The 19,787-nt window shown below is 42.6% G+C and overlaps 1 protein-coding gene across 1 annotated transcript; it reads right to left on the bottom strand.

Annotated features, from left to right (window-relative positions):
- Positions 1 to 15,815: 15,815 nt before the first annotated feature.
- LOC130116357 (olfactory receptor 52N2-like) lies at positions 15,816 to 16,769 on the bottom strand. Its single transcript, XM_056284273.1, has one exon. It carries the CDS (start codon positions 16,764 to 16,766, stop codon positions 15,816 to 15,818), a length of 951 nt encoding a protein of 316 aa, XP_056140248.1. The 5' UTR covers positions 16,767 to 16,769.
- Positions 16,770 to 19,787: the final 3,018 nt, after the last annotated feature.

Below are 19,787 nucleotides of genomic sequence, written 5' to 3'. Positions count from 1 at the left end.
CTAACCATTTTCAAAATCTCAGCAATAAGCCCTGGTTTCCCCCAAACCTTCACTGCTCACATTAATGAGCAGATATGTATTTATTTGTCTTTTTGACTGACTCATTATAACTTGGCAGCTATAATGAAATGTAAATTTTATTCACATAAGTGTATAACCTCATCATTAAAAACATAATAAAGCAAATTGGAGAGTTGCCCTTAATTGCTTGAAATGACCATCTCAATGTGCCAACAATCTGAAGATAATCGGGCAATTTGCCCTTCGCCCATTGTCCTTTTCTTGGTTTAGAAATGGCTACTACATAGTTGAAGGTAATTTTTTTTATACAATAGTAAGTAATAATGCATTTTATTTGTATAGCACTTTTAGAGGTACACAAAGAAGCTTAACATAATTCTTGGTTTAGAAATGGCTACTGCATACTTGAAGATAATTTTTTATACAATAGTAAGTAATAATACATTTTATTTGTATAGCGCTTTTTGAGGTACACAAAGAAGCTTAACATAAGATAAAATGAACATAAAAGCAACACACCAAAAACGTGTCTGGTGCTTGGTCCTGTGTGGTGGAGACAGGAGGTTGGCATCAGAGGAGTAAGAAGGCTGTGGCAGGAAGTATGGTAGTGGAGCAGGTAGGTGAGATGGGATGAGCCGTGGTTATGAAAGGCTCTGTGAGTGAAGAGAAGGCTTTGAATTGAATCCGTTGTGGGACAGGGAGCCAGTGGAGGTTCTGGAGGACAGCAGTGATGTGATCACAGGAGCGGGAGTGGGTGAGCAGGGGAGAAGAAGAGTTCTGGATGTACTGGAGTTCATTTAGGACTTTGAATGATGAGCCATACAGAATGCTGTTGCAGTAGTCAGTTCTGGATGTGATGGAGGCATAGATCAAAGTTTCAGCAGCAGAGAAGGAGAGTGATGGGCAAAGACGAACTTATGTTTTTTAGGTGAAAATGGACATTCTGGTGATTGGATTGACGTGGTGTTCAAAGGAGAGGTTGCTGTCAAAAATGATTCCGAGGTTGTGGATGTGTGAGGAAGAGACAGTGGAGTTATTGACGATGAGGCAGAAGTTGTGAGGGGTTTTTGTAAGGGATTTGTGACCAATGATGATGTCAGATTTGTCACAATTTAGTTTGAGGAAGTTAGCTTGCATCCATGATTTAATCTGAGTGAGGCAGTTGGTCAGACTGAAGTAAGTTGTAGTGGTGATGGATTTAGTGGAGATGTAGAGCTGGATGTCATCAGCGTAGCAGTTGAAGTGGAGACCGTGATGACATTTGATGTTACCGATGGGAAGCATGTAAAGGATGAACTGAAAGGACCAAGCACCAAACCCTGGAGGACACCTTGGGAGAGAGGAGCAGTGAAGTAGGTGCAGCTGTTGATGCTGATGACCTTTTTTCTGTTTGTGAGATTTGACTTTAGCCAGGAGATGGCAGAACCGGTGATGTTGAGGGAGGATTCAAGGTGGAGAAGAAGAATGGTGTGGTTGAATGTGTCGAAAGCTGCAGTGAGGTTAGGGAAGGATGAGAATGCTGAGGTGGACAGTATCTGAGGAGTAGAGGAGGTCATTGATGACTTTAAGTAGGGCTGTTTCTGTGCTGATAGCGGAAACCAGATTGAAATGGTTGGAAAAGGGTATTTGAGATGAGGTGAGCTCTGAGTTGGGAGGTGACAACACGTTCCAGTATTTTTGATGGAAAGGGGAGATTGGAGATTGGCCAGAAGTTGCTCAAGATATCATGGTTGAGTCCTGGTTTTTTGAGGATGAAGGTGACAGCAGCCTTTGTAGATTTAGAGAAAGCATACGACAGGGTGCCAAGAGAGGAGGTGTGGTATTGTATGAGGAAGTCGGGAGTTGCAGAGAAGTTGCAGGATCAGACAGCGAAGGAGGGGAGGCAGATATTTTACTGGCAAGAGAAGTAGGGAGAGCTGAGGGAGAGATAGATTTGAGATTTCTGGAGGATATTATGCGTTTGACTTTTGGGGATGTCAGTGTCCATGGTGATTGCCTCGTTGTCAGGGATAATGAAGTTGAGGTTGGAGAGTTGATGTATTGTGAGACCAGTGGGCAGACCAAATCCAAGATGTGACCACTGCTGTGAGTGGGTAAGCTGATATGTTGTGTGAAGTTGAAGCACTGCAGCAGTTCCAGGAATTCTTCTTAAAAAAAACCCTTTTTTCTCTCCAGTTGTATCCGCCAAGTATCCTTCTCTTCCGAGCTGTCCCGGTCGCTGCTCCACCCCCTCTGCCGATCGGGGGAGGGTTGCAGACTACCACATGTCTCCTCCAATACATGTGGAGTCGCCAGCCGCTTCTTTTCACCCGACAGTGAGGAGTTTCACCAGGGGGACGTAGCGCGTGAGAGGGTCACGCTATTCCCCCCATTCCCTCCCTACCCCCAATTCCGAACAGGCGCCCCGACCGACCAGAGGAGGCACTAGTACAGCGACCAGGACACCCACCCACGTCCGGCTTCTCACCCCTAGACACGGCCAGTTTTGTCTGTAGAGACACCCGACCAAGCCGGAGGTAACACGGGGAGTTCCCTGTGGCTAGAGCTTAATTTCCCAGTGAGGTGTCTAAACTAAAAGCTAATGCTGAACCTATGAGTGACGAACATAGAACCATTTAAGTATCTGTATTGCCACGAAGAGACTGAGCTACGCTATTAGCTGCGGAGTAACAGAAATAAAGAGAAGTCATCGTTGAGAGAAACGCGACAGCGTTCCTCTCTGTTGATCGAAATAGCCTGGTGAGTTAGCAATTTAGCATTTATATTTAATGACAAGTGTTAAAATGTTTATTTCACATTGAAGTTACGTTGTTAAAACCAGTCAGGATATGCTGTGTCGCTACAGTATGTGTTGCAATTTTAGTGCGCTTATTAGCCACATAGCTCCGTCGGCTAATTGCGGCCTAGAGGCTAACACGGCGCGGCATTTCTGCTGCTGTAACTTGCTAAAGTACAGGTAATATGTATGGTAATGTGTTTTGAGTATTGTGAATCTTGTCCAATGATCTGTGCTGTTTCATTTTGGTAAAACATAGAGGGAAGAGATGATTTTGTTAAAGACAATTATGGTTTGTTTCAGTTCATTAAGCCTGTATAAAATTCAGAGATATGGGACTCTTAGTAACTGCACTACACACTTGTGCGCAGGCTGTTTTTTCTTTCTTTCTTTCTTTCTTTTATTGAGAGCAACTTCTGTGGACAGTGGGAAGCTGCTCCACCCGGGGATGTCCATTGCTGTTGTGATTGCCTTCTTTTCTGGATGTCGATTCCTGGATGCGGGCGGCACGGTGGCGCAGTGATTAGTGCGGTTGCCTCGCAGGAAGAAGGTCTTGGGTTCAAGCCCCGGGGTAGTCCAACCTTGGGGGTCGTCCTGGGTCGTCCTCTGTGTGGAGTTTGCATGTTCTCCCCGTGTCTGCGTGGGTTTCCTCCCATAGTCCAAAGACACGTAGGTCAGGTCCATCCATCCATTATCCAAACTGCTTAGCCTATTGTCAGGGTCGTGGGGATGCTGGAGCCTATCCCAGCAGTCATTGGGCGGCAGGCAGGGAGACACTCTGGACAGGCCGCTGGCCATACTAAATTGTCCCTCGGTATGAATGTGTGTGTGTGTGTGTGTGTGTGTGTGTGTGTGTGTGTGTGTATGTGTTCTTGTGTGTGGGGGCCCTGTGTGATGGTCTGGCTTATAGGTCTTATAGGTCCCCGATGTGCAGCTACAGTCTTCCTTGAAAGTGTGCCATGTGAGTCCATCATGGACAACGGCTCACAAGTCATAACCATTTCTGAGTCTTTTCATAAGAACCATTTGTTCCACCTTCCTGTTCAGCCAATTCACGCTCTTCTTGAAATCAAAGGAGTGAGACGACAGAATGTTCCCTATTTGGGCCCTAACCTGCTGCACATCATTTCCTGCTTGGTCCCTCTGTCTAGCAATCGGCACAAGTCATTTTCTCCTTCCTTAGTGTCTAACCTCTCATACAACTCACCGTACGCCTTTTCCATTGCCTTTGCCATGTCTCTCTGCTTTACGCTGCATCTCCTTGTACTCCTGTCTACTTTCTTCATCTCTCTAACTGTCTCACTTCTTTGCCAACATCTTCCTCTGTATACTTTGCTGTACTTCCTCATTCCACCACCAAGTCTCCTTGTCTTCCTTCTTCTGTCCAGATGACACAGTACCTTCCTAGCTGTCTCGCTCACTATTTCTGCAGTGGTTGCCCAGCCATCTGGCAACTCTTCACCACCACCCAGTGCATGTCTTAACTGTTCCCTGAACTCCACACAACAGTCTTCCTTCTTCAACTTCCACCATTTGATCCTTGGCTCTGCCTTCACTCTCTTCCTCTTCTTGATTTCCAACATCACCCTACAGACCACCATCCAATGCTGCCAAACTATGTTCTCCCCTGTCACCAACTTGCAGTCTCCAATCCCTTTCAGATTGCGCTTCCTGCATAATATACAGCCACGTGTGTGCACTTTCCTCCACTCTTATACGTCACCCTGTGTTCCTCCCTCTTCTTTAAATATGTATTCACCACAGCCATTTCCATTCTTTTTGCAAAATCCACCACCATCTGACCTTCCACATTCCTCTCCGTGGCACCATATCTGCCCATCACCTCCTCACCACATCTGTTCCCTTCACCAGCATGCCCATTGAAGTCTGCTATAATCAACACTCTCTCCTCCTTGGGTACCCTCTCCACCACTTCATCAAACTCAGTCCGGAATTCTTCTTTCTCTTCCATCTTACACCTAACTTGTGTGCTGATAACATTCATCATCACACCTTCAATTTCCAGCTTCATACTCATCACTCTCTGTCCGACACTCTCTTCACATCCAACACATTCTTGACATACTCTTCCTTCAGAATTACACCTACCCCATTTCTCGTCCCATCTGCACCATGGTAGAAGAGTATGAACCCACCTCCAATGCTCCTGGCCTTACTCCCCTTTCACCTGGTCTCTTACACACACAGTATATCTACCTCCCTTCTTTCCATCATATCAGCCAGCTCTCTCGCTTTACCAGTCATAGTGCCAACATTCAAAGTTCTGACTCTCACCTCCACACTCATACCCTTCTTCCTTTCCTGCTGCCTCTGCACATGCCTTGTTACTCTCATCCTTTGCCCAACAGTAGCATAGTTTTCACCGACCGCCTGCTGGCCAACAGTACCAGTGGCGGTCATTGGTAACCCGGGCCTTGACCGATCCGGTATAGAAATCTGATATATGATCTGCATATTTGATTTGGCAAAGGTGTTACACCGGATGCCCTTCCTGACGCAACCCTCCCCATTCATCTGGGCTTGGGACCGGCATTAAGAATGCACTGGCTTGTGCATCACCAGTTGCTGCGTTGAGGAAATCAAGGTTACTGTCAGTTATAAATTCATTCAGAATGAGGTTTTTTTAATTGATTGAACAAGTGTTGAACAAAACCAGTTTCAGATGATATTGCTTTGTGATAGGTTGGGAGGACTGAGGAAGGGGATGGATACTGGACTGATTCACGTGTTGTTTTTTGTGGCGATGGTGACGGTAATGATGTCTGTTGGTAAAACAGTCAAGAATGGGAAGAGGCTGAACAGTAGTTTGATCATACCACAAGGGGGAGCCAGTATGGGCAAAGGATGTGACAGTCGTTGTTGTGGGCAAAGGAGAAGAAGTGGGTTCAGGAAGGCACGTGTGTCAATCAGTGTGGCGGACAGAACATTGAGGTGCACCTAGCGCCTCCTCTTGTCGGTCGGGGCAGAGAGGGGGTGGAGCAGCGACCGGGACGGCTCAAAAAGAGCGGGGTAATTGGTCAGATACAGTTGGGGAGAAAAACGGGGAAAATTGTAAGAAAAAAAAAGAATGTCGAGGTGTGCGCCCGGGTAGCGTAGCGGTCTATTCCGTTGCCTACCAACACGGGGGTCGGCGGTTCAATTCCTCGTGTTACGTCCAGCTTTGGTCAGGCATCTCTACAGACATAATTGGCCGTGTCTGTGGGTGGGAAGCTGGATGTGAAGAGTAGGGTAATTGGCCAAGTACAATTGGGGAGGAAAAAGAGAACATCGAGGTGCCCCTTGGGGCGCCTGGGTAGCGTAGCGGTCTATTCAGTTGCTTACCAAAATGGGGGTTGGCAGTTCGACTCCCCGAGTTACCTCTGGCTTGGTCGGGCATCTCTACAGACACAGTTGGCTGTGTCTGCGTGTGGGGAGCCGGATGTGAAGAGTAGGGTAATTGGCCAAGTACAAATGGAGAGAAAAAAAGGGGGGGAGGAGAACATTGAGGTGCCCAAAATGGGGATCGCCAGTTCGAATCCCAGTGTTACCTCTGGCTTGGTCAGGCGACCCTACACACAATTGGGCCGTGTCTGCGGGTGGGAAGCCGGATGTTGGCATGTGTCCTGGTCACTGCACTGGCGCCTCCTCTGGTCGGTCGGGGCACCTGTTCAGCGGGGAGGGGGAACCGGTGGGAATCCTCCCACGCGTTATGCCACCCTGGCAAAATGCCTCACTGTCAGGTGAAAAGAAGCGGCTGGCGACTCCACATGTATCGGAGGAAGCATGTGGTGGTCTGCAGCTCTCCCTGGATCAGCAGAGGGGGTGGAGCAGTGACTGGGACGGCTCAGAGAGCAGGGTGATTGGCCAGGTACAATTGGGGAGAAAAAGGGGGGAGAAAAAAACATCGAGGTGCACCGCATGGGGATCGCCAGTTCGAATTCCCGTCTTGGTTGGGCGTCCCTACAGACACAGTTGGCTGTGTCTGGGGGTGGGAAGCTGGATGTGGGTATGTGTCCTGGTGGGATGCCCTAAATTCTATGGGTTTGAAGCCTCTCGTCATTAAGTGGGCATGGGTTTGAAGTATTGCGTCATTAAGTGGGCACGGTTCAGACCGTAAACAGAAAGGTCACGGATCATGCACTCTGACAAGAGCAGGTATTTTACTTTACTACCTTTAGATAACGTTACATTTTGCAGTTTTGTTTTTGGTTTTTTTTTCTTCCTAATAGCTACATTTGATGCAAAAAGAGGTCGTGGTTTAGATGGTAAAGGTAGTAAAGCAAAGTACCTGATCTCGTCAGAAATGACTGCCAGCTGTCTTTTGAATTTTGAGCTGCACTTGTAATACGTAAGATCCATGACCTTTCTGCTTACGGTCTAAACCACGCCCACTTAATGACGCAAGGCTTCAAACCCATGTCCACTTAATGACGCAAGGCTTCAAATGCACGCCCACTTAATGACACAAGGCTTCAAACTTGTAGAACTTAGTACATCCCCCCATGTCTTGGTCGCTGCTAGCATCTCCTCTGGTTGGTCGGAACGCCTATTCGGGCAGGAGGGGGAAGTTCATAGAATAATGTGATCCTCCCATGCACTACATCCCCCTGGAGAAACTCCTCACTGTCAGTTGAAAAGAAGCGGCTTGCGACTCCACATGTATGAGAGGAGGCATGTGCTAGTCTGCAGCCCTCCCTGGCTCAGCAGAGGGCGTGGAGCAATGACCGGAACGGCTTGGAAGAGTGGGGTAATGCCCCCCCCCCAAATAAAAAGAACATCAATTTGCAAATTAGCAGCAAGCATGCGACTACCTAGTAGGTAAGGACCATGTGTTCTATACAGAGAGCATGCTCCCAGAACAAGTCAAAGTTGTGAACAAAACCAATGTTGTGTACAGTAGCGAACCATGACTCTTAAACCTTGGCCCTCTGACCACCTTTCCTTAGTCAGGAAAAAAAGCAAACTACCAGCTTAGTTTACAGTGTCCTCTCCTATAGTACTGCAAAAGTCACCTATGACAATGCCAGTTCTGAAACAAACATTAAGACGCTAGTCCTGCCTAGGCAATACAACAAGCAAACGGCACAAAGGGAGTGAGAGGTATCATCGAAACAGAAAACAGCTAATTTTTAAACAAAATGCAAATCCTCCTTACGAGTAATCGGATCATCACAGAAGCTGTATGTGCACTTCAGCAGAATCTACTACTATTACTTTTGGCTGCTCCCATTAGGGGTCGCTACAGCAGATCAATCATTCATTTCCATTTATTCCTGCCCTCTGCAGCTTCCGCTGTCACACCAGCCACCTGCATGTCCTCTCTCACCACATCCATAAACCTCCTCTTTAGCCCTTCCACTTTTCCTCTTCCCTGGCAGCTCCATATTCAGCATCCTTCTTCTAATATACCCAGCATCTCTCCTCCACACATATCCAAGCCATCTCAGTCTTGCCTCTTTTGCTTTGTCTCCAAACCATCCAACCTGAGCAGTCCCAATATACTCTATACTAATAATATACTCTATGTGCACTTCAGCGAAATATGGTGACAATATGCCGGGGTGCAAAACTATGCAAAACATATGACAGCCACCCCCACCTACCACACATCCATCCAGCCATTATCTGAACCGCTTATCCTGCTCTCAGGGTCGTGGGGATGCTGGAGCCTATTCCAGCAGTCGTTTCATGTAAGCCTACACATCATGACAGTGCACACACAGCCAAGCAAGCATTAACGACAGACACTTCAGAACAGCGATCATGGCATTTTGGGAACCCACCACCACAAACAAGCAATATTGTTCATTCATTCATTCATTCATTCATCATCAGCTGCTTCTCCGGGGTCGGGTCGCAGTGGCAGCAAACTTAGTAGGGCACTCCAGACGTCCCTCTCCCTAGCAACGCCCTCCAGCTCCTCCTGAGGGATCTCAAGGCGTTCCGAGGCCAGATTGGACATGTAGTCCCTCCAGCGAGTTCTGGGTCTACCCCGGTTTCTCCTTCCAGTTGGCCGTGCCTGGTAAACCTCTAAAGGAAGGCACCCAGGAGGCATCCTAATCAGATGCCCGAACCACCTCAGCTTGCTCCTTTTGACGCGAAGGAGCAGCGGCTGTACTCCAAGCTCCCTCCGGATGTCCGAGCTCTTCTCCCTATCTCCAATGCTGAGCCCAGACACCCTACGGTGGAAACTCATTTCAGCCGCTTGTATCCACAATCTCACCCTTTCGGTCACTACCCAAAGCTCATGACCATAGGTGAGGGTTGGAACAAAGATTGACTGACAAACTGAGAGCTTTGCCTTCTGGCTCAGCTCCTTCTTCACCACAATGGTCCGGTACAACGTCCGCATTATTGCTGATGCTGCACCAATCCGCCTGTCAGTCACCCGCTCCATCCTACCCTCACTCGTGAACAAGACCCCGAGATACTCGGAACTCCTTCACTTGAGGGTGTTTGTGTCTTTGGAGTGTATATGGGTGCAGAGTCTGCAGGCACCTGGGGGCTACCCTGTGTGGTGCTGTTGCTCTCAGCCCCATCCATAGGAATAAGGTGGTGCCGGATCCTACGAACTGTCCCATGAGGCACATAAACCATGTAGGAATGTGGTGTTGAGTGTTCTCTTATAACAGTCTGTGTGACCTTTTCGTCTGTGACCCACACCTGTTTCCCGGGAGAGAGTTTGCCCAGGTTGTACACCTGGTGACATTTGTTGAAGCACATTTGGTCTGCGCCCCTTTTCTCTCTCTCCCTAGACTTGACAGTACTGTTGGGAAGTGACGGGTTCAGCACAGATGGAAGGGTTGGCACAGTGGTGCGAAGCTGACGTGAATTGGGCTGGGCTGTAGCCGTTTTGGAGCAGAGTTGACCTATACACGAGTCATGCAAGATAGTGGTCTGATGCTTTTTTGAGGAGATTTTTTATTTTTTTGGATTTTCCCCCGTTTTTCTCCCCAATTGTGCCCGGCCAATTACCCAACTCTTTTGAGCCGTCCCGGTCGCTGCGCCATCCCCTCTGCTGATCCAGGGAGGGCTGCAGACTACCACATGTCTCCTCAGATACATGTGGAGTCGGCAGCCGCTCTTTTCACCTGACAGTGAGGAGTTTCGCCAGTTGGATGTAGCGCGTGGGAGGATCATGCTATTCCGCCCAGTTCCACCCCCAAACAGGTGCCCCGACTGACCAGAGGAGGCGCTAGTGCAGTGACCAGGACACATACCCACATCTGACTTCCCACCCGCAGACACAGCCAATTGTGTCTGTATGGACGCCTGACCGAACCGGAGGTAACACGGGGATTCAATCCAGCGATCCCTGTGTTGGTAGGCAATGGAATAGACTGCAACACCACCCGGATACCCCCTCATAGCCTGGTTGACAGGGAGTGAAGAGAATTAATTATGAGGAGGCATGGAAGCCAAGACCTCATTGGAAAGCTGGGTCTGTGTAAGGGACTGGAAGTTTTGGCAGAAGGAGTCCATTTGTGGAGGATCATGAGGATGTTCCAGTAAGGAGTTCATGAGTAGAATAAAGAAGTGGTCTGACAGATGTAGCGGGGGTGACAGTCAGATTTGCTGTGGAGCAGTTTACGAGTCAAAATCAGATCAAGAGTATTGCCTGTTTTGTGTGTGGGAGGGATGGGGACCTGTCTGAGGTCAAAAGAGGAAAGAGGAGACAGGAAGTCAGTCACTTGGGTTTCTTCAGTAAGGATATTCATGTCTCTCATGACAATTAGTGGTGTGTCATCATCAGGAATGGCTGAGAGTAACATGTCAAGTGTGACTGCAAAGTTCCCCAGATGACACCCTGGGGGGCGGTATATGACGAACACAAGAACTGATTATTAGTTCATTTGCGTTGCTCATTTTATTTCACATCACTTTGTAACTTTGTTGAAAATGCTTTACAAAAAAAGTCAAAGGTGAAAAATGTACATAAACAAAACCATGAATCACAAGCCAGCAAAATAGTGGCTGTGATTCATGGTTTTCTTTTTTTTATCTTTTTTGGAAGATCTGTGCATAATCTATGTAATATTCTATTTTTCCTACTATAAATTGCAATAATTATCATTTGCCTGTTAACATTTTGCACACAAATGCTTCACAAAGACACATTGTGGAGAAAAATCCTCCGTCCTGGCAGTAACATGATGAATTTCTGAAACAGTAATAAATTCTCACAGGTGTGGAAAAAAAAACTTGTAATTTTAGTATTTCTGTTTGATTTCCCTACTGAAAACTGTGGTCTTATTATACGTGGTGAAATACTTGCAAATTTGAACCTAAAGTAAATTTAACAGATTAAAAAAAAAAAGTGAAAATTTGCAGAAGTTAAACTGTTTTCAATTATTTCTGTTCATCAGAGTTTCCATGCTTTACAATGTTTTGATGATCTGGTTCAATAAGTTTATCATTTTGCTTATCAAACTAGATTCAGTGACTACAGCTACAATGCAGCTTTGAGGGGCACTAACCTATTCAGTGTCATCAATACTTCATGCTACCTCAATCAACATGGACAACAAATTGTAAAGTGTTCATGAAACTGAATGGATCTCCAGAGGAAGCTAAAGTACTGGCCAGCATGGACATTGCAGAGCTGGACATGTATCAGAGATGTCAACCCTTGGAGAACAGCGAAGGTAATAATTCTGACACCCATGACAATTACAACCCATGACACGCCTCATTGACACATGTCATTCATGTCCAACTGGAGATATTAATCAACAAGTGCTGATCTCAGAATATGAAACTGTTGGACTGAAAACCTTTGAATTCACTGAACATAAAGGACATGATATGGAGAATGATATTGATCCTGAGAACAGCTTTTACATCAACACACACAAAATACTATACTGAGGAACAGTTTAACATAAATTCAAAAATGAATGGAGTAATATCAATCATACATTTCAATAGTAGGAGCCTGAATTCAAACCTTTCAAAGATCTGACACTGTTTAAGACAGCTGAAGAACCAATTCACTGCAATAGCAATCTCTGAGACTTGGCTTAATGAGGAACAAACTGCCATGGTCGATATTGAGGGATATGAGATGTATTCTATGAATAGGAATTTAAAAAAAAAAAAGGGTGGAGGGGTTGCTTTATACATTGACAAAAACTAATTGTAAATCTATCAATAGTATCTCACAAGTAGTAGACAATATCGTGGAATGTATTACCGTAGAAATAGAACTACAGAAATCAAAAAACATACTAATAAGCTGTGTATACAGAACTCCAGGATCATGTATTGATACATTTGGGGAAACATTATTGGAGATGTATGAGAACATACATAATACGAAAATGGTTTTTGTTTGTGGGGACTTCTGTATTGATTTGTTAAACCCACTTAAACACAATACCACTACAGAATTCATTAATTCAATATACAGTATGAGCCTGTATCCCTCAATCACACGCCTGAGCAGAATAACAACTCACAGTTCTACACTAATTGACAATATATTCACTAATGTCTTTGATAGGAATGTAATAAGTGGGTTAATAATAAATGACACAAGTGACCATCTGCCAGTGCAATCATTCAGAGCTGTACAAGGGCAAGTAAGGATGTTACAACACACAAAATAATTAGACAAAAAACAGAAGGGACAATATATTCTTTTAAAAATGATCTGATGATACAAGACTGGAATAAAGTATATGTGGAAGATGTAGACGAAGCCTATGACACATTTTTGTCAATAACAACTGCTCTTTATGAAAAAAAACTGTCCTCTTGTTAAAGTAGTAAAACAGAAAATTACTGAAAAGCCATGGTTTACTAAGGGATTATTAAACTCATGTAAGAAGAAAAATGTATTATATAAAGACTTTTTAAAGAAGAAAACAAAAGAATCGGAACACAAATACAAGACGTATAAAAACAAACTGACAAAAATTATGAGAAACAGCAGAAGGGATTACTAAAGCAAATTACTAGAGGACAATAAAAACAACATAAAAAATGCATGGATGGTATTGAATGATATTATTGAAAATAAAAAGGGGAAAACTGGATACCCAAATTGCTTCCTAACCAAAAAATAATGAAACTATCAACGATATGGCCTTAATTGTTAATTAATTCAATGATTTTTTTGCTGGTGTTGGTCCTGGTTTGGCTGGGAAGATTGCAATTACTGGCTGTAGAAATGACGTGGCAAATAAAGATTTACAGCTAAAAGATCTTTGTCTTTAAAGGGAACAGATGAAAAATAAATTACTGATATTGTCAAAAGATTTATGAGTAAGAAGTCAACAGACTGCAATGGTATTGAAATGTCACTAGTTAAAGATATTATTGAGTGTTTGGTGAAACCTCTTACATATATATATATATATATATATACACAATCCATCTCTGAAAACTGGTGTTTTTCCATGTAAAATGAAAACAGCTAAAGTCATACCCATATACAAGGCTGGAGATAGACATACACTCTCAAATTACAGACCTGTTTCTTTGCTTTCACAATTCTCTAAAATACTGGAAAAAATATTCTACTGAAGGTTCGATGACTCTATCACAAAACATAATGTACTGTGTGAACAACAATATGGATTTAGAACCAATAGGACTACATCATCTGCACTCATTGATTTTGTGGAAGAGATAACAACTGCTATAGAAAAGAAAATATGCTGTAGGATTATTGTTAGATCTAAAAAAAAGCATTTGATATGGTTCACCATGACTTATTATTAATAAAACTACAAAAATATGGAATCAGAGGAGTAGCTCTTTCTTGGCTATCCAGTTACCTAATAGGAACCAATATGTGTAAATTAATAGTTATAAATCACAATTAATGATGGTTAAGTGTGGAGTTCCCCAAGGCTCAGTGTTGGGGCCATTGTTGTTTATTTTGTACATTAATAATATATGTAAGGTTTCAAAAGCACTAAAAATAATTTTATTTGCAGATGACACAAACCTACTTTGCAGTGGGGACAACTTGGAACCACTTTTGGATACAATAGGAAATGAATTGAACAAACTAAAGAGTTGGTTTGATTCAAAGAAACTAACACTAAATCTAAGCAAAACAAAATTCATCATATTTGGGAGTCGGTCAACAAACTCAAACAAGAAGCTCGTGATAAATGATGTAGAAATCGAAAAAGTGTCGGAAATCAAATTTCTTGGAGTAATAATAGACAATAAATTATTTTGGAAACCACATATAAAGTATATTAAAATAAAAATATCAAAGTCAATTGCAATACTATATAAAGCCAAAGATCTCCTGCATCGGTCAGCACTATACACCTTGTACTGCTCCTTCATACTTCCATACATCACATACTGTGTGGAAGTGTGGGGGAACACATACAAAACAAACACAGATCCAATTTCAATCCTTCAAAAAGAGCAATAAGAATTGTAAACAAAACAACTTACAGAGAGCCTAAAAACCCATTCTTTATCCAGCTGAAAGCACTAAAATTTAAGGATTTGGTTGACTTCAAAACAATTCAAAACGAGTAAAAAATCAGCAGTTACCAAACAGTGTCCAAAAGTTGTTCCAAAGGAGGGAAAGTAAACACGATCTCAGAGGAATATGTATATTCAAAAAACAACCAGTGAGGACAAATGCAAAACTTCATTGTATATCCATCAAAGGAGTCAATCTATGGAACAGCTGTAAAAAAGAAATGAAGATGTGTACATCAATAAGTAAGTTTAAACAACTCTTTAAAAACAACATATTGAATAGATATAGGATGGATGAACAAAGAGGTGGACTGGAATAACATGACTTGATACATGGCGTGTTAGGTCCCTTGTTTGACTTGTACTGTTTTGTTTATTTTGATCTCTATGCGTTGGCATTTCTTTTCTTTTTTCCACTTTTGTTTTGTCTTGAAAGTTTTGGTTTGATTTGATTGATACTATTTATAAGAAAGGGGTAGGACCAGAAAAGTTCTTTACTTCATCCTATGCCCTTTTCGAACATGATCTAGTTATTACTTGTGTTGTTACAGAGTTTGCAAAATATGTTCACTATTATTTCCATTTGTTCTTGTATTCCTGCCTGTGTAATTTATTTTGTTACTTTAGCATGTTCGAAATAAAAAAAAATCAACCTTAAACAGATTACACAGGGGCGAAACACTCGTTACTTTCCAGTAACACGTTGACAGAGATGGACTGATTAAAAATGAATGAGCAATCATTAAAAACGTCGCCAGTGGTATCTTAAAGTAATTACCGGACTCAGAAACAATCTAAATCGAGGAAAAAAAGGTAACCGAGGGAGGTCTAAAGGGAATAATGAGTCAAATGTGGCTCCTGAAACTGGTGATAACCTACTGTACTGTGTAAGGGGGACAATGTCTTGAAGGGGTGCAATTTGCCTTGGTACACTAGCCCCTAATACCCAAGAGCCAAAAAGCAAACTGTATTCTTTGATTTGTGTATCATTTATTGCTATATCAGTATAAATTAATAATAGTATTGACATTTGTAGAACTGAAAAACAATGCCCTCAGACCTTGATATATATCAGAAATGGATTCAGTAGGAAAACTAACATTTTATGTAATACTTTTGGCAAAGACAGATAATTGCAATGATATTACAATTTCCCTCAAACACAGTGCAATATTTTAAGTTATTGTAGCATCTGTAAACAAAATAAATAAAGTTTGAGCTTGGGACAAACAAAAGCAACCAACTTTTTTATGAGGTAAAACAAATTGTTGAAATATCAGGTAGAAAAAGAGAGCAGCTTGAAGACTGTGAAGTCTCAATGAGAAATGTAGGTTACCTTAATTCTCAAATATGAAGCTTGGTTTGTCAGCCAGAAGGGCAACAATTACACCTGCATCTTACAAACTGTCTGAATCCAGCATAACATGAACTTCTTCCACTTCTTGAGAAGTGCATTGAACAATTTTGAATATAACCTTTGAATGATGTACAGGGGGCATCCTGCCATTTCCAGATTCAAGTTTCAGGTTATCTTTCCTTGAAATATTTAATATATTTCAGATTGTCATTTCACACCCATCAAAGACACTTTATTATGAAAAAATACTCTGAAGATTTTCAGCCTGACTTCCTTGATTTGCAGCCCATAGATGACAGCATTCAGGGCAGGGGGGACCACATGGAACAGAAGAGACGCCACTTTCCCTTTATCCGCCCAGCCAGACACCCGGTGCATGATAATAGGGGTGAAACTTGAAACCAGCATAATCATATACACAAGCAGGTGGGTGGCACAAGTTTGCAGCGCTCGACCATTTAATGCTTTGTTCTTACTACTCAGGCACACCATGGCGATCCTTAGGTAGGTGAGGACTATACTCCCAATCGAGGAGCTGAGGATAACTATAGCACTGCCTATGCCGTAAATGTGGTTGACCAGCAGGTTCTGACAGGAGAGTTTGAACAAGGATGCATTGTCACAGAAGGGGTTGACCACAATTCGTCTGCAGCGTGAAAGGCGGACAGACAGGCCTATGAGGATTGCCACTAAGGTGAAGGCAGCTGTCCAGGCAGAGATGGTCAGTTTTAACACCATCTTGTTGGTCATGATAGTAGCATATTGCAAGGGATTACAGATGGCCACGTACCGATCGAAAGCCATGATGATGAGTACTGTATGAGAAGTTCCCGCATGAAAATGAGAACAAAATGCTTGAATAGCACACGCTATGTAGCTAATATACCGTTCTGTTCTTTCAATGAAAATGTCACTGAGCAAGCGAGGTATAATGGTTGTGGCCCCAAAGACATCATTTATACTCATGTTACAAAAAAGCAGATACATGGGTTGGTGGAGGCTACCCTCCACTGAGATCAGGAGTATCAGGCCAATGTTAGACACTATAATGAAGATGTATGTGAAGAGAAGGAGTAAAAAAGCAGGGACTGAGGACTGGGGCATGACCTTTAACCCCTCAAGAAGCAAAATATCCGCGCTGAAAGTCTGGTTCTCCATTTTGAGCAGGACTCAATAAAACCCTGTAAAAATGGAACAGAAATAAATAATGCATCTGAAATGTTGCAAAAACATCCAAATTATGTTTGTATTACTCTAATGCTGGCATCCAGCACACCTATCCCGCCAAACACTTTTCTTTTTTGCATTATGCAGCAATTAAGGGCTTTCAGTTGAGTGTTTTAAGTCTTTTATCACATTGTCTACCTTGCCCTCTCAGCGCCTACTTCCAGCCTTAATAGGATGCTTTGCAGGGCAGTATTGCTCTTGTAATCTTATAAGAACAGAGGCATTTGGCTTGATGCAAGCTCTAAAGCAGATGAATTCTTCATTCTTAGATGTGCCCCAAATATAGCAATTTTAAATCTAGGTAAAAAACATTTATTTTTCCTTGTGCCTATGTTTGAGCATTAAAACTTGCACCTTATTCCTACTGCACTTAAATTCTGGAAGTAGATCTCCAAGTCACTCCTGGCGGGGAAGTGACTATGTTTTTATGCTATTTTTTTTGTACTTTGTATTTTCTTTTTAATAGTACCTGTCTTTTAGTTATATTACTCTTTTTAATTACTATTTTTAAAGTACATGTTATGCACTTTGTATTATTTTAATTATATTTTAGATATGATTGTTCCTATTTATTTTTGTTTACTCTTTTAATTATATTTTTTATGGCTATTCCTTTTCTGGTTTTATTTGTGTAAAGCACATTGAATTGCCCTATGTATGAGGTGTGCTATATAAATAAACTTGCTTGCTTGCTCGCAGGGGTAAGTGAAGTGACACAGGGAGTCACTGCAGAAGATGGAATTTCAACATCCTAAATACCTAATTTAAACAATACATACCGTAAATTGTGTTCTGTGTTAAGGACATCATTGCTATTCCTTCCACATTGCAAATAACATATTGATTTCTTTGAATCCTCTGTTTACTGAACATTTTAGATCTTTTTGAGTTTGTGAATAACATATTGATGCTCAACAGGCATTAAGATTTCCCTTCTCTGTACTGTCTGATAACTTGACATAGCTTCGACACACTGGCTTCCTACAGAATCACTGAAAAGATAAAAAAACAAAAACATAATGCAGCCCAAATATATGCTGTAACAGAAAATGTCTGCTCAATACAATTCTTTAACAGTTGCTACAAACAACTGTTTTTCTTAATTTGAAAACATATGAAAATCAGTTTTTGCGTACTCTTTGAGAAATTCAACGGTTTGTCATTTCATTGATTTATTTTAATATTCTGAACTTGAAATGAATAATAGTTATTTTTGTGTGAGTACTAACCTCTCTGTCTCAAGGATATACATCTTTACACATCTGGTCAAAACTTACAGTATGCATTCAGAAAATGTCTGTTATTGTGTATATTTACCCGAGTCTATGTGTGTGTGTGTGTGTGTGTGTGTGTGTGTGTGTGTGTGTGTGTGTGTGTGTGTGTGTGTGTGTGTGTGTGTGTGTGTGCATATGAGAACTTTACCTTGTGTGATGTGAACCTCCTCTGCCCCAGACCACGACTGAAGTACCCAACACTTGTATATGGGGAGTGATGGGCCCTTGTTACTCTAGAGCATAATACGTCAGTAAAACTCCAAACAGCATGTCACTGGGCAACTGCTGTTGTTGACGTTGCTTCAACATAAACAGTTTGCTGGGAGAAGGACAACAGCTGCCTAAGAATAAACCACTGGTAATTCCATATGTGGCGGGAATGTTGGAAGAGTTGATACCATTGACGTCGCCAGGTCATTTTGCTGGGGCTTAAGCCCCAAACGTTTTGAGTGTAGCCCCAAATATAATTTTAAATTCAAGCCTATGTGAAGGCCCCATCCCTCCAAAAAACAAAACATGACGTGTGTGTGTGTGTGTGTGTGTGTGTGTGTGTGTGTGTGTGTGTGTGTGTGTGTGTGTGTGTGTGTGTGTGTGTGAAAGAAAATGTAATATTCCTATAAACTAATGTTAAGATAAATACATTAAACTTTTTTTTTCTCTAGTCTGGTACTGTAGCATGTCAGTAAATGTTTAATGATAGCAGTTGTGAAGTATTCTGCTTCTACTCAATACTAATACTCCATACTACTAACTATTAATATTTTTAACGTCACAATTCATAGTTAATATGGAGAGTAAACAACAGTTTTGAGGTACACATTTCAATTTTTTTTAATGAATTAAGGCATGTACTTTGAATGTAAATAAGGTGCCAGAATTAATCAAAATAGAGCTTGTTTATCAAAAAAAATTTACGGGTGAGGATCCCCCTGGAAGTCCAGGCAAAGCCCTGAATGTCCTCAAATCCTGGAAACACCCCTGGTTGAGACGTGTATTTTCCAAACACTTGTCTCAGTTTCTTTCAACCCCCAAAACACGCTGTTCCAGAGGTTGGTCCCCCCTAAGGATCGGGTCTCCCGGCACAAACAGAGTGATGTAGTGTACACTGTTAAGTGCCAGGAGGATTGCCGTGACTTGTACATCGGGGACGTGAAACAGATGCTGGCCAAGAGGATGGAACAGCACAGGAGAGCTGACGCATCAGGCCAGGACTACACAGTCTACACCCACCTACAGGCTAGTGGCCACTCTTTTAAGGATGAGGATGTGCACATCTCTGATAGGGAGGGATGCAGGTTTGAACGGGGACTCAAAGAGGCCGTGTATGTGAAGAGGGAACGACCATCCCTGAATGGGGGGGGGGGGGGGGGGTAAGAGTACATCTGTTGCCATCTTACAATGCTGTGATTGCAAACATTCCCAAATCCTGTGAATAGTACACATGGTCATTGAAACTCTAGTTAATGGTCACGGCAATTTGCATATGAAACCAATCATTGGTTTCAGTCATTATGCAACTGTTTTGTTTATAAGGGTGGGGATACCTGCAGTCAGTTTAGACTGAAGATTTCACTTAGATGAGTGATGAAACGTTTCTCCCACTCAGGGGTGCAACGAGGGGGTGTGCAGAGGGTGCACATCAGCGGGGGCGCCAAAAAACTACAGAAAAAAAAATATA

This window comes from Lampris incognitus, chromosome 8 (assembly GCF_029633865.1).
Source record: "Lampris incognitus isolate fLamInc1 chromosome 8, fLamInc1.hap2, whole genome shotgun sequence".
Lineage (NCBI taxonomy): Eukaryota > Metazoa > Chordata > Actinopteri > Lampriformes > Lampridae > Lampris > Lampris incognitus.
Note: the sequence above shows the minus strand (reverse complement) of the source record. Positions and strands in the feature narration are given on the sequence as shown.

Bases quoted from the DNA above. Each gene is read 5' to 3' on its own strand.
- LOC130116357 (XM_056284273.1), bottom strand. From the start codon at position 16,766: ATGGAGAACCAGACTTTCAGCGCGGATATTTTGCTTCTTGAGGGGTTA.